Genomic DNA, 12,679 nt, shown 5'->3' on the forward strand with positions numbered 1-12,679 from the left:
TGTTATGGCGGGTGCATCATGTTACTATTTGCTCCAGGATTGTTTGCCTCAGAACGACGTTTCATTTCACTGAAATTTGTTTTCCTCCTGTGAACATTACAATTAGGGTTGCCACCTTGGATTTGTGGAAAAAAGGGACACTGGACATAAACTTTGGGGCAGAGGAATCGGGGATTATTATCAGTTCAAACTAAATTAACATGAAATTCAGACATAGGAGACAGAGACAAAGTCCTGTTAATATTTTTAATTTTTTACGGATCAAAATCTCTCATACACAATGCTGACTGCTAGGCAAAACAGAGTAGATATCAGCTGATAATTTTGATGAGTCACCCTATATTTGAGACGTCCGAGTTGAGCAGCCATGCCAACACACTAGAACACAGAGAGAGACATGACAGGAGAGATATGCAGTGGAAGATCTAACAGAAGCATATTTGCTTTGACAATGATAGGTAAACTATACTACATTGATTTAGTAATCTAGGCTATACAAAGTTGTAAGACTCCTTGTTGCCCCTTATTGTACCTTTGCTTTTTTCTTGACACAGACTGTCTCTCTGACACAGATGTTCTTGAATCTGCTGCTCTTGATCTGGAGTCCCTTGGCCTGCTGCTGCCATCTTCTACATTACATATAAATAGATAAACATACCTATTAAAACATGATTAAATGTGAAGATATACTAACGTCACAGTGGAACAACTAATTTCTTTGCTTACCTCTTTGTTGTGAACCAGGTTGTCTCTCTGACACAGATGTTATGTTGAGGATTGTAACGAGTATATCGTTTTTTTCTTGCCGGTGGCTTACATGAATTTGCTCCTTCTCCTTCCTCGTCCGTTGTCTCTCCTCCCATTTTAATTAAAGACTCCAAAACTTGGCGAAAATAAGACGGACGCCTGATTCAGCTTGCTGTCTGTCTTCCATCAAGTTTCCCTCCCTGGCCTGCTTGGCTTGCGCGGGCCACTTTCAGCGCTTGGGCACGTCACTTGCGTGTGACGTACAGCCACATTAACACAGAGGACATCTGTAGACTACAGAACGAAGGAAATCAAATAAGGTTTTTGCATTTTCCCCGAAAAACCGGGACAAATTGTGTCCCGGGAGAGATTTTATTTTTCCCGGGACAGCTTGTAAAAAAAGAGAACAATTCTGGGAAAAACGGGACTGGTGGCAACTCTAATTACAATGTCCTCTTGGACTATTTAGTTTTTATTTTATTAATATAGATGCTTAATGGTGGGGGTGCAAGTCCATTCAGTACTTTATAAACGAGACGTGACCAAGTAAATTTTGACAACTATCAAAATCGAGAAAGTTGTGATATTTCATGTCACAGCGGTGAAAATTGCGAAGTTCTCTATCCATGAATTTTATTTTATTTAAAAATAAAGTAAGAAAAGTATACGTCAGACATTGGCAATGTTAAATAACCAAATTATAAATAAGGTAAAAATAATTAATAATAACATTGTTGTAAGTTATAAATAAATATTTATTTCAGGGGAGGATTTCTTAAATCTGGAGTTTTGAAATTTGAAAAAACAAACAAACAAACAACAACAAAAAAAAAACAAAAAAAACAACTGAAAGTCTTTTATGTTGAAAACCGGAAATGTGACGTCACCGACAGAAAACATCGGATCAACACGGACCTTCAGCAGGATCACCAACAGGTACAGCGTGGCTCTGTGAAACCGCTCGGGACTGGTTCTGGTTCTGGTTCTGGTTGAACGTGCCTCTGTGTTTACAGACCGACCGGAACTCGTTTTTTCTGGTTGTGGAGCGGAAAAGAAGCTGCAGTTAAGTTATCGTGATGCGTGAGATTAGCTCCATCGGTAGCTAATGGGGCGTCAGGTGGACCGGAACCATTAAAAACCTGACTGTTTCCCGCTCGGTTTTGTGGTTCGTGCTGTCACGTCACGTCTTCCGCTGGAAAAACAAACAACCCCTGGTTTCCTGGTTTGAGGGCGGGGTCGTGTCCGGCCCGGCCCGGTCTGGCATGTTGGGTCATGTTAGCTGGTCTCGGTTCCGACTGGCCGTCAGGATGAAGGCAGCAGAAACGCTTGTGGTTCTGGTTCCTGGTCTGTATGTGTGTGTGTGTGTGTGTGTGTGTGTCACGTCCTCCGTAAAGAGGCTGGTTTCCATGGTTTCCTCTCAGAGATGCTGTGATCTCGGTTCTGCTTCTTCCTCAGTGATGAGTCATCCTCACTACAGTTCTGTTTCAGATCGTTTCAGAACCGGGTTTTACTACCGAACTGTGGCTGATGTGTGTCCAGGTTTCTGCATTTGGGCTTGTTCAGCTCAGAAATCATACCAGTGACCTGAAGATGAGGTCGGTCTGGTTCTTGATTCTTCACATGACCTCAGACCTGTCAATCATCAACCTGCAGGTTTAGAGTTCACCGTCTCTAACAGAGTTACACGTTTAGAGAGAAAAACAGAAAAATGTCTTTATTACTCAACGTGAGGTCCATGCCTTCTACTGGTTCAGAGGTCTGTAGCAGAACGTGCGTTTGGTTCCAGATACGTGGTCCAGGTTCTTTATTTCCACTGTTCCAGGATGATTTATGTCTTAAACAGCAGCTGGAAGTCAAAGCTAGCTAGATGTTTTCCAGCTTTCCTAGAGAAACGTTCTAAAGCATTTTTATAACACAGTTTCCAGAAACAGGCCTCCAGGCCTCCAGATCCAGGTTGAGGACCTGGTACAGGTCCAGGTAGAGGGACTTGTAGAAGTCCAGGTAGAGGACCTGGTAGAGGAACTTGTAGAGACCCAGGTAGAGGACCAGGTAGAGAACCTGGTAGAGGTCCAGGTAGAGGACCTGGTACAAGTCCAAGTAGAGGACCTGGTAGAGGTCCAAGTAGAGGACCTGGTAGAGGTCCAAGTAGAGGACCTGGTAGAGGTCCAGGTAAACTGTAGTGAGGATGACTCATCACTGAGGAAGAAGCAGAACCGAGATCACAGCATCTCTGAGGGGAAACCATGGAAACCAGCCTCTTCACGGAGGACGTGACACACCACACACACACACACAGACCAGGAACCAGAACCACCAGCGTGTCTGCTGCCTTCATCCTGACGGCCAGTCGGAACCGCTGCTCTTCTCTCAGCTCCACCATGTTTCACCACGTACTCGTCTCTGTGGGTTAAATCCAGTTTTCATGTTTATCAGTGGGAATTTTCCTCCTGACTCAGCAGACTGTTGTCCGTCATCGGCTGATGTTTACCCACTGATGTTTTATGGTCGTGCTGGTCCAAAGTCTTCTTCTCTGGCCTGCAGCGCCTCAGACAGAAAGTGGATCATTAGTTCAAGCTGGCAGCAGCCAGAGGACGAGGAAGATGGGGAACAGGCTGGACTGTGTTTTCATCATGAACTGGTGGCCAGTTTTACTGCAGCTCTCTGTCCTGGTTCAGCTCTACTGGGTGACTGGAGGCCCAGCATGCCATACGGGTCATGTATTAATGGTTAAACTCTGTTTGATGGTGAAATTAGTGAAAGAACCTCTTTGTCCCTCTGGATGGGACACTGCATGCTTCAAGTGAACTTCATGTATATTCATATAATCTACCACTAACCTAAACTACTATAACTAGTTAAGACCTGCATGGCGGACCGCCCTGAGCTGAAGATGAAGCAGCAGATCTCAGCTGAGGTACCAGTGATGCTGAGGATGATCGCCCAGTTTTCAGCTCTGAATGTTCAGACCAGACCACGTCTTCCTGCTAATCAAAGCAGCCTGAACGGATGGAGAGGCTCTGATCCAGAGTTCACTGGATCAGCAGGCGGAGGACGGACCGTGTTAGATGTCTGTAGATGTGTTGGAACGTGTGGGAATCTTCTAAATGATTTCTGCATACTGTGTTGAATTCCAGGCTGCATGTGATGTTCTGCAGACTAAATATTCAGGTGGACGACATTCTGTGGTTTGGTTTCAGACCAGTGTCTGCTGGGTTTGCTTGTCAACTCGTCTCATACAGATAAGAAAGGAAGAAAGGAGGAGAGCTCTGTCTCTGGCTGCCTGTTCTCCCGTCAGGTTAAACATGTCAGACTGATGAGACGAATGTGAGGTGTTACTAAGAGGAACAGGACAAAAACCTCATGACTGTGCATGTTTTCAACGTTTATCAGTCTGCTGCAGGACTCCTGCTTTTTATACTTCTTTAATTTTTTAAGAAAAAAACCCCAAAAGTTTATAAAGTCCTTATAATAATACATATTATAATATTATAATAATATTCCAATTATTATAATAATAAATATTATATTAAATCTTGACCGAAACGTACAACCAATCGGCAGCCAGACATAGGTGCTCATGCACAGTCTGCAGGGACTGAAGGGATCATCCCGTAGGAAAGTTCCCACCGACTCTAAACTACACGAGTGTAAAATTGTCCATCTACAACCCCGATTCCAAACACAGTGCAGTCTCTGTGTAACGTGTACATAAAAACAGAATCGCATTAATTACGATTAATTAATCACAAAATATTAATGTGTTAACTATCGTTAAACATGGTTGCATTTAATCGCAGTTCTCATTCTAAACAGCTGGTAAACTGATTACACTGATGCACACCTCAGCTTCTCACGCTGCATCCGACCCAGACTCTTCGCTAACAGCTAGAAAGACTTAAAATGACCCTTTAACTTTAGGGCTGTTCATGTTGGCCTGGGATATTTTCTGTTTCTAGTTCTTTTTCTACTGTTTTGAATTGAAATGCAATAAAATGCATTTTCCAGACATTACTAGACTTTGAGTTTACAATATTAATGTCAGTGTCTATTAATTGATTCAGTCGTCAAAATACATTTAAATAAAAACTGTTGCATTTTGGAGCAAATATTGTTTTTCGATTAAAATGCAATCAAGATTAAATGATTGCAATGCCTGTAATTGATTCGATTTTTTAAACAAGCCCCACTACTAATATGTAAAATATCCAGTATTGTTATAATATATGAGTGTATATCTAGACTAGGCGCGAAGACTACGAAGCGTGGCACGAAGAGCATGAAACGAAACGTGGCGTGAAGACTACGAAACGTAGCGTGGAGACTACGAAACGTGGCGTAAAGACTACGAAACGTGGCGTGAAGACTACGAAGCGTGGCACGAAGACTACGAAATGTGGCGCGAAGACTACGAAGCGTGGCGCGAAGACTACGAAATGTGGCGCGAAAAATGTGAAACGAAACCTGGCGTGAAGACTACGAAGCGTGGTGCGAAGACTACGAAGCGTGGCGTGAAGACTACGAAGCGTGGCGTGAAGACTACGAAGCGTGGCGTGAAGACGACGAAACGTGGCGTGCAGACGACGAAATGTGGCGTGCAGACTACGAAACGAAACGAGGCGTGAAGACTACAAAATGTGGCTTGAAGACAACGAAACGCGTCGTGAAGACGACGAAATGTGGCTTGAAGACTACGAAACGAGGCGTGCAGACTACGAAGCGTGGCGTGAAGACGACGAAACGTGGCGTGCAGACGACGAAATGTGGCGTGCAGACTACGAAACGAAACGAGGCGTGAAGACTGCGAAATGTGGCTTAAAGACTACGAAGCGTGGCGTGAAAACAACAAAGCGTGGCATAAAAGCCAATGAAACGTGGCGTGAAGACAATGAAACGTGGCGTGAAGACTACGAAGCGTGGCGTGAAGACTACGAAGCGTGGCGTAAAGACTACGAAGCGTGGCGTAAAGACTACGAAACGAGGCGTGAAGACTACGAAACGTTGCGTGCAGACTACGAAGCGTGGCGTAAAGACAATGAAATGTGGCATGAAGACTACGAAGCGTGGCGTGAAGACTACTAAGCGAGGTGTGCAGACTACGAAGTGTGGCGTAAAGACGACGAAACATGGCGTGAAGACTACGAAACGTGGCGTGAAGACTACAAAGCGTGGCGTGAAGACTACGAAACGTGGCGTGAAGACTACAAAGCGTGGCGTGAAGACTACGTAACGTGGCGTGACGACTACGAAACGAGGTGTGAAGACTACGAAACATGGCGTGAAGAATACGAAACGAGGCGTGAAGACTGCGAAATGTGGCTTAAAGACTACGAAGCGTGGCGTGAAGACTACAAAGCCATGGCGTGAAGACTACGAAGCGTGGCGCAAAGACTACGAAACGTGGCGTGAAGACTACAAAGCCGTGGCGTGAAGACTACGAAGCGTGGCGCGAAGACTACGAAGCGTGGCGCGAAGACTACGAAGCGTGGCGTGAAGACTACAAAACAGACTTTCCTGGCATTTCTGTCCAAACTTTTGAGGTTTGAAGTTTATTTGGAGCCATGCAGTGTCACATCCAAATTACCAGAGAAGTTCACAGAGATCTTTCAATAATTCCCTCATCCAGCAGCTGAGTTTAACCACTAAACTACTATTACATGGCCAGTATGGCATGCTGGTGATATTATCTTAGGCCTAGAGAGAAGAGTTTTCAGGGATCGTGGATCTTTTGGATGAAGACTTTCAGAGCATGAAAGACTCTGGTAAAATGGACGATGTTCTCTGGTCGGGATAAACAGGAACATACCTGCAGCAGGAACATGCTCTGTCAACTTCTCCTGCTTATTTCATGAAAATCAGTTAATCAAATCACTATTTCTGATTCTTCTTCTCTGAGAACAAACTACTTTGGATGTACCCCACAACATGTCCAGCCTTTCCTCCATCTTCCTCGTTCGTCATATGCTCTTATCCTGCTAACAACTTGATTCAAGGATCGATGTCCAGTGCTGCAGGTCAGAGAAGACTTTCTACCATCACCACCATAAAACATGAGCGGGTAAACATCAGCTGATGGTGGACAGTCTGTTGAGGCAGAATGACGTGATGCAGGGAGGGAAGTGGAAAACATGAGAAAAGACATGAATAAATGGTTAAATGTGCAACAAGGTGGAAGTGAGAGAAGAGGAAGGAAAATAAAGAAAATAACCACAATGATGCAGCAGGATGAGACTGAAAACAGTAGAATTTAATCTGAAGTCAGAAAAGCAGAGTGGCAGACTGGAGGAGCATTTTCCAACTAACCAGGTTAATTATCGACAGGTTAGTAACATGAGGTTCACCAATCACAGTTGCTTTATTTCTTCAGCTTATTGATATAAAACCAGCGTAGCCACCAAGCAGAAGCAGAGGCAGATTCTCTGTTGGAGATTACCCATAATCCCTCTTTTATCCTCACTCCTGAGCCAAACGGGGCAAAGAATTCAGATGTGAACAGATGTTTATAGATCTTGTTTTCCCCATATTAGGTCCTGACTGGTTCTGTTTCCCCATTTCAGCCTAACGGGAAGCTGCAGGAAGCACATGAAAGATGGGAGTCGGTGTGTTGGGTTTGGTTCTGCTGGCCATCACCTGCCACAGCCTGGAGATGAACAACCTGTACAGGTCACACAGGTAAACGATAATGGCTTTAGAAGCAGAACATTCCCACATCTTGTAGCTCAGACGCTTCTCTGAGCCAGGACAGAAACATTGTCTCTTTTCCTCCGTCAGGTCTCAGGAAAATGTCTTCAATCCCAGTGAATGCGGGTCCAGAACCAGACCACAGCAGATCCTGAACCCACATAATTTCTCTGTGGATATTCGCATGCCTGGTGTCGTCCCAGCAGGGGTCGGTTTACTGGTTTTACTGGTTTAACGCTGCTATCAGAGCCTGAGTTGTTCCATCAGAGGAAATTTAAGTATCAATAACCAGGTTAATAAGACCACTGACCACTTTAAACCTCCCATATAATGAAGAAGAGAAATAAAAAGTTAACACTCCAGTTACATGAAACCTCTATTCTCAAAGTGGGGTCCGTGAGCCATAGCTTGGGTCCACGAAAAAAGAAAGTTTTGGTTCGCCTTTGAATAAGTGAAAGACAAGACAGAAACCGACATCCTCCCCTGCTGTTGGCTTTGCACCCAATAACAAGTGATATGATAGAGCTGTACAGTGGTGATTCGCACAGATCCAGCCTTGGATTAGCATTAGCATGGAGCTAGCAACACGGGAGTTGTTTTTAAATCCGTCCAGCTAAACAAGTCCTGGTAAAGCTCCTCACCGGCCAGGCAGAAGAGAAACTGTTGGAAACAGAAAGTCCTGATTTCAGCAGGTTAATGATGAAGCTTCTGGTCCTCCCGTGTCACTGCTGAAGCCATGAAACATCATTTTCCCCACCGTTTCCCACTCGGACTGCAATCAAACATAAACACAGAGCTGCTTTAGAAAGCAGAGGATCTGAGAGTTTATCATCCATCACTCCAGGAACAGTAAAAACAGGCTCATCCTTCCGTCTAATCCAGTCAGATACCGGTGACTGATCAGTCTGTGGTAAAGATTATAGTCCATATATTACTGCCAAGGCCTAATCGGCAGTATTGACTAAAGTAGAGCTAGTTCTTCTTCTATGACACGTTTGTTTTTAATACTTGTGTTTTGGAAGTTGATAAATATTTTGACCTACATGACGAATGTCTTCATGGTTGTGTTCACGTTTCAGTCGGACACTTACCTCTGCATGGCCTTTCCTGTCCCAACTACTCGAGATGCATACATTGGTGAGTAAATCTTCTTTAACAAACAGAAATTTAATCACCTCAAAGTTTGTGTTTGGATGTCCAAATCTAGTTCAGATGGAGACGGTCAAACCTGAGTCCTCAGATGAAAATCCTCATCGGTGTTTTTATTTCTTCTTCAGTGGACTTCATACCTCATGCGAGCATGGACACGGTCCATCACATGCTGTTGTTTGGCTGCCAGACTCCCGTCTCCACCAGCAGCTTCTGGTAAAACCCCTTTTAAACATTAATGAATGTTTGTCTTGTCCTGATGGAGCAAAACCCAACTGGACCACTTTATGGAGACTTCCTGGAAGTATGAGAACAGGGTTGGTATCAGGTTCTGGTCTGGGTTAGAATTGGGTTCAGGACGGGGTTATAATTGGGTTCTAGGGCTCAGGACTGCTATTTTTTGTCTGAATTCGGATGGTCTGGAATCTCTTCCCGGGAGGTAAACAGGTGGTGACCTGCATGTGCTGGGTCTCTGCTGATGCTGCTGGTTTTCTGTTGGAGGTGGTCAGCATGCAGACCTATGCTGTCTGGATCATCCAGGTCAGCTGTGTCCTACTGAGCAGCTGGAACCCAACCGGGACTCCCTGACAGAGGAGGTTCTCCGTAGTCAGACCTGCTGTAACGCCCTCAGGAAGAAAAGTCCGTTGTTCTGCATGTACCAGCTGTGAGGCGTTCAGGGACCATGTGAGATCACTGGTGATATGAGGGACCAGATATTTAATGTTCAACCTCTACTTCCTCACTTCATAGACAAACTGATGGGTGCCATCATCCTTCGGGATGGTTTTCTAGATGTAGGGTAAAATAATCCTCTTAAAGTTCGTCATGACAACTAAGAGGTGATCTTTGAGGAATTTCACTGCTGTCGTCTTGGTAGTTGGTTTGAGAGAAGTGGGCACTGCTGCCTGTTACAGGCAATAGTTAAAAATGTCCATGAGCACCCCTGTTTATTGGTCACATGACTTTAATCTACAGCCCAAGCTAGTGCCCTGTTTGGGTTACCGTAAATAACCCCTTAAAAACACCATAGAAGAAGACGGTACACATGTAGCTACCTGTAGTCAGTCATCGCTGCAGTGGATCCACTCACACATGAAAACATCTAAATGTCTGGAAGAAGTTTGGCCGCTGACAGCCACCGTACATTCACTACTGTTCGATATCAATCTTTTACCATTAGGTGTCAGTCTTTCTTATACAATGGACCTTTAAACTGTCCTTCCACAATCTCAGTTCCCTCTGAGTGAGAGTTCAGCTGGTCACTGACGGCCCTGTGTGATTGCTGCCATGCTAAGCTAGCATTAGCTTTTGGTGGAATGTAAACACAGAGAACTCTGTTGGCAGGAAGGATTTACAGGTTTGGGAAGCAGTGTGTCATTACATGTAACTCTACACCAATCTTTACTTACATATATGCAAATCCCACATTTGCTCTATCAAACTTGCTAGCTTGATAGCTTTGCCAGGAACAGAATAATCCAGCCATGACCACATAACTATCATCACTCAGCTGTTAATGGGGAGGGACATAATTCTCAGTCGTATATTGTCCATGTTGTTGATGAGCCATCGGGAGTTGGCAAGGGGACTCTGCATGTTCGTTCTGTGTGGGGTAGCCGTTAGCTTAGCATGAAAGATGTCTGTCTTGTCCCACTTATGCTGGTGTAGGTACCAGATGTGCTCGGGTGGTCGAATCGGGGCCCGCGCCTGCCGATGACGTCACACTAGGGCCACACCACTCAGACAAACCCCATTTCATAAGAATCAGATCTGCTTGGGGATCTAGTTATCAATAGATATTGAACACATATTGGCAATATGAGCATATTTTTCCCATGTGAGTAATTGAATTCGAGTTTTATGGTGTACAGTCTGGGATTATTTATTAGACCAAATATCAGTTCCAATATGTATTAATACAATTTATTGATTTTATTGAACTTCTTGTAATGACAATAAAGTTCTATTATATCCAATAATACATCTTCCTATTGATACACATATTAATCAAAAAGCATTTTACATTTAACAATAAACCCCACAATATATAATTAAAGGGCCTCATTACAAGTTAACTATATCAGCTATGGCTGCACATTTCACATTTTCCTTTTAAATCTTGAAAGCATTAACAAATCAGTTAATCACTGATAGAAAAGAAGTGCACATTTTTCTCACTTCAAATTTTATTTACATGAAAACACAGAAACACTGGAGAAATGAGCTGGTGGAAATGTGAAAGCAGAGGCTTCTCTCAGCAGAGTGAAGCATCTCCGCAATACATCGCAAACTTGCTGGGACGCCAGCGTTCAGCCAATCATATAGTGTGATGTCATCAGTAGGCGCAGGGCCTGAATAGATCTGGTACCTACAGCGTCTTTCCGTCTCTGAAGTGGGTTGCTCTGGATGCTGGATGTCTTGGTAATATAACGGCATCTGTGTTTGTGCCACCATGTTGGTTTTTGGGTTAGCTCTTTTTTGGAGGTTGGGATGGTTATGCATGTGATTTGTTCTATCCAGTCCTGCAGCGAACAGCTGAATTTTTGTGTCTCTGGGTGTGTTGATGCTGATTTTCATGGTTGAATTGTCCAGTTTAATGTCACATCTGTTGTGACTGTTGTTATGGTTACTGCAGTGTTATAGACGGTGAAAGTGATAGTGTATGTTGTTTGTGATCACGGTCTTGTTTCTGTCTGTAGGGATTGTGGGAGTGTACAAGGTACTTGTGAGGATGAAGCTTCCATCATGTATGCTTGGGCTCGCAATGCCTCGCCTACAAAATTACCCAAAGGTAAGATTCAGATCTGGTGGGTGAGAATATCTTGGTTCCAGGTTATTCTCCATCCTCATGTTATCTGAGATTTATTTCTTATTTTATTTCTAAACATAGCATATTAAGGAAATATTAAGGAAACGTAGGTGGATTATTTCTCCCCTATAACAAAACCAGCTGGTATTTATTTTTACATGGTTGGAAAGCCGGATTGGTCACCTTTACAAACAGGTAAAAATGTGAGGATTATACTTCTGTGGAATGAGCAGAGGTAGCACACACATTGTGTAGCTCAGTCATGTTCATAAAAAAGAACAAAACAGGTTGTTATATCCACCAACACAGTTTGGAAAACCAGACCTGAACATGATATAACACACGTGAAAACATCAAAGCCAAACAGTGAGAGTAAAAATAAATACAGTGAAGTAAAATAAAGTCAATGAGTGAACAAATAAAATCAGTAAAACAATAAAAGCATAGAAAACATAGCTTAACAAGACCAAATGTAAATGAATTAAAGGATATTAAATTAAATTAAATAAAAGCCAAGCTGAAAAGACTCTCTCTTGTCCTCAGGTGTTCAGGAAGGATGTTCTATAAGCGTGGACCATAGAAGTCCAGAAAACCTGTTCTTACTCTGGGTAAAGCCTTGACCTGAAGACCTGAGGGTTCTACAAGGCTCATAATGTAAAAGCAGTGCAGGATAGAAACCACGAGAAGCCTTGAAGACCAGGAAGAGAATCTTAAGATCAGTATTGGGGAGCCAGTGTAGACTGTGATGTGTTCCCTCCTCCTGGTCCCAGTCAGGACCTGAAGCAGCTGAGTTCTGCAAAAGCTGTAGAGCTGCTAACCAGAAGCATTACCATAATCAATACAAGAAAAAAATAAGAACCATCCCGACAAGCTCTACCTGGTTGTAAAGGTGAATGATCCGGCTTTCCAACCAGATTAAATACAGCACCAACCAGGATTATTAAAGGGGAGAAATAGTCCGCCAAACACAAATTTCTTTACTTTCTGTGCTAAATTTATTCTTATACAACCTTGTGGAATTATAGATTCCCCAGGAACATTAGCAGTAGGTTTAGCATTAGCCTCAGAGTAGCATACAGCTAGATAACAGTTTAGCTGCTAAACAATTGGCTAACATACAGCTAGCTAACAGTTTAGCTGCTAAACAGTTGGCTAGCATACAGCTAGCTAACAGTTTAGCTGCTAACAGTTGGCCAGCATACAGCTAGCTAACAGTTTAGCTCAGGGGTGCCCAAATCCGGTCCTCGAGGGCCGCTGTTCTGCACATTTTCCAGTGTTTCCTGCTTCAGCACACCT

At 43.6% G+C, this 12,679-nt stretch overlaps 1 protein-coding gene and 1 long non-coding RNA gene across 5 annotated transcripts in view; one reads left to right on the top strand and one right to left on the bottom strand.

Annotated features, from left to right (window-relative positions):
• Positions 1-232: 232 nt before the first annotated feature.
• LOC121630454 lies at positions 233-1,064 on the bottom strand. The gene is made up of 3 exons (XR_006008529.1): positions 727-1,064; positions 533-629; positions 233-378 (listed from the first exon to the last, which is right to left on the bottom strand). It is a non-coding gene; the product is annotated as an uncharacterized LOC121630454 (long non-coding RNA).
• A 538-nt stretch (positions 1,065-1,602) lies between these two features.
• pam (peptidylglycine alpha-amidating monooxygenase) overlaps positions 1,603-12,679 on the top strand; it is a 35,055-nt gene continuing 23,978 nt past the window's right edge. For 2 of the 4 annotated variants that reach the window (XM_041970737.1, XM_041970740.1), the window contains exons 1-6: positions 1,603-1,683; positions 7,302-7,416; positions 7,516-7,633; positions 8,505-8,562; positions 8,703-8,790; positions 11,274-11,365. In XM_041970737.1, the coding sequence (XP_041826671.1) occupies positions 7,334-7,416; positions 7,516-7,633; positions 8,505-8,562; positions 8,703-8,790; positions 11,274-11,365 (439 nt within the window). In that variant the 5' untranslated portion in view covers positions 1,603-1,683; positions 7,302-7,333. Of the gene's footprint in view, positions 1,684-1,708; positions 1,810-1,948; positions 1,970-7,301; positions 7,417-7,515; positions 7,634-8,504; positions 8,563-8,702; positions 8,791-11,273; positions 11,366-12,679 lie in introns of those variants that run through there. The other 2 variants (XM_041970738.1, XM_041970739.1) reach the window with 2 other exon arrangements.

The sequence above is a fragment of the Melanotaenia boesemani genome, chromosome 19, assembly GCF_017639745.1.
Source record: "Melanotaenia boesemani isolate fMelBoe1 chromosome 19, fMelBoe1.pri, whole genome shotgun sequence".
NCBI lineage: Eukaryota > Metazoa > Chordata > Actinopteri > Atheriniformes > Melanotaeniidae > Melanotaenia > Melanotaenia boesemani.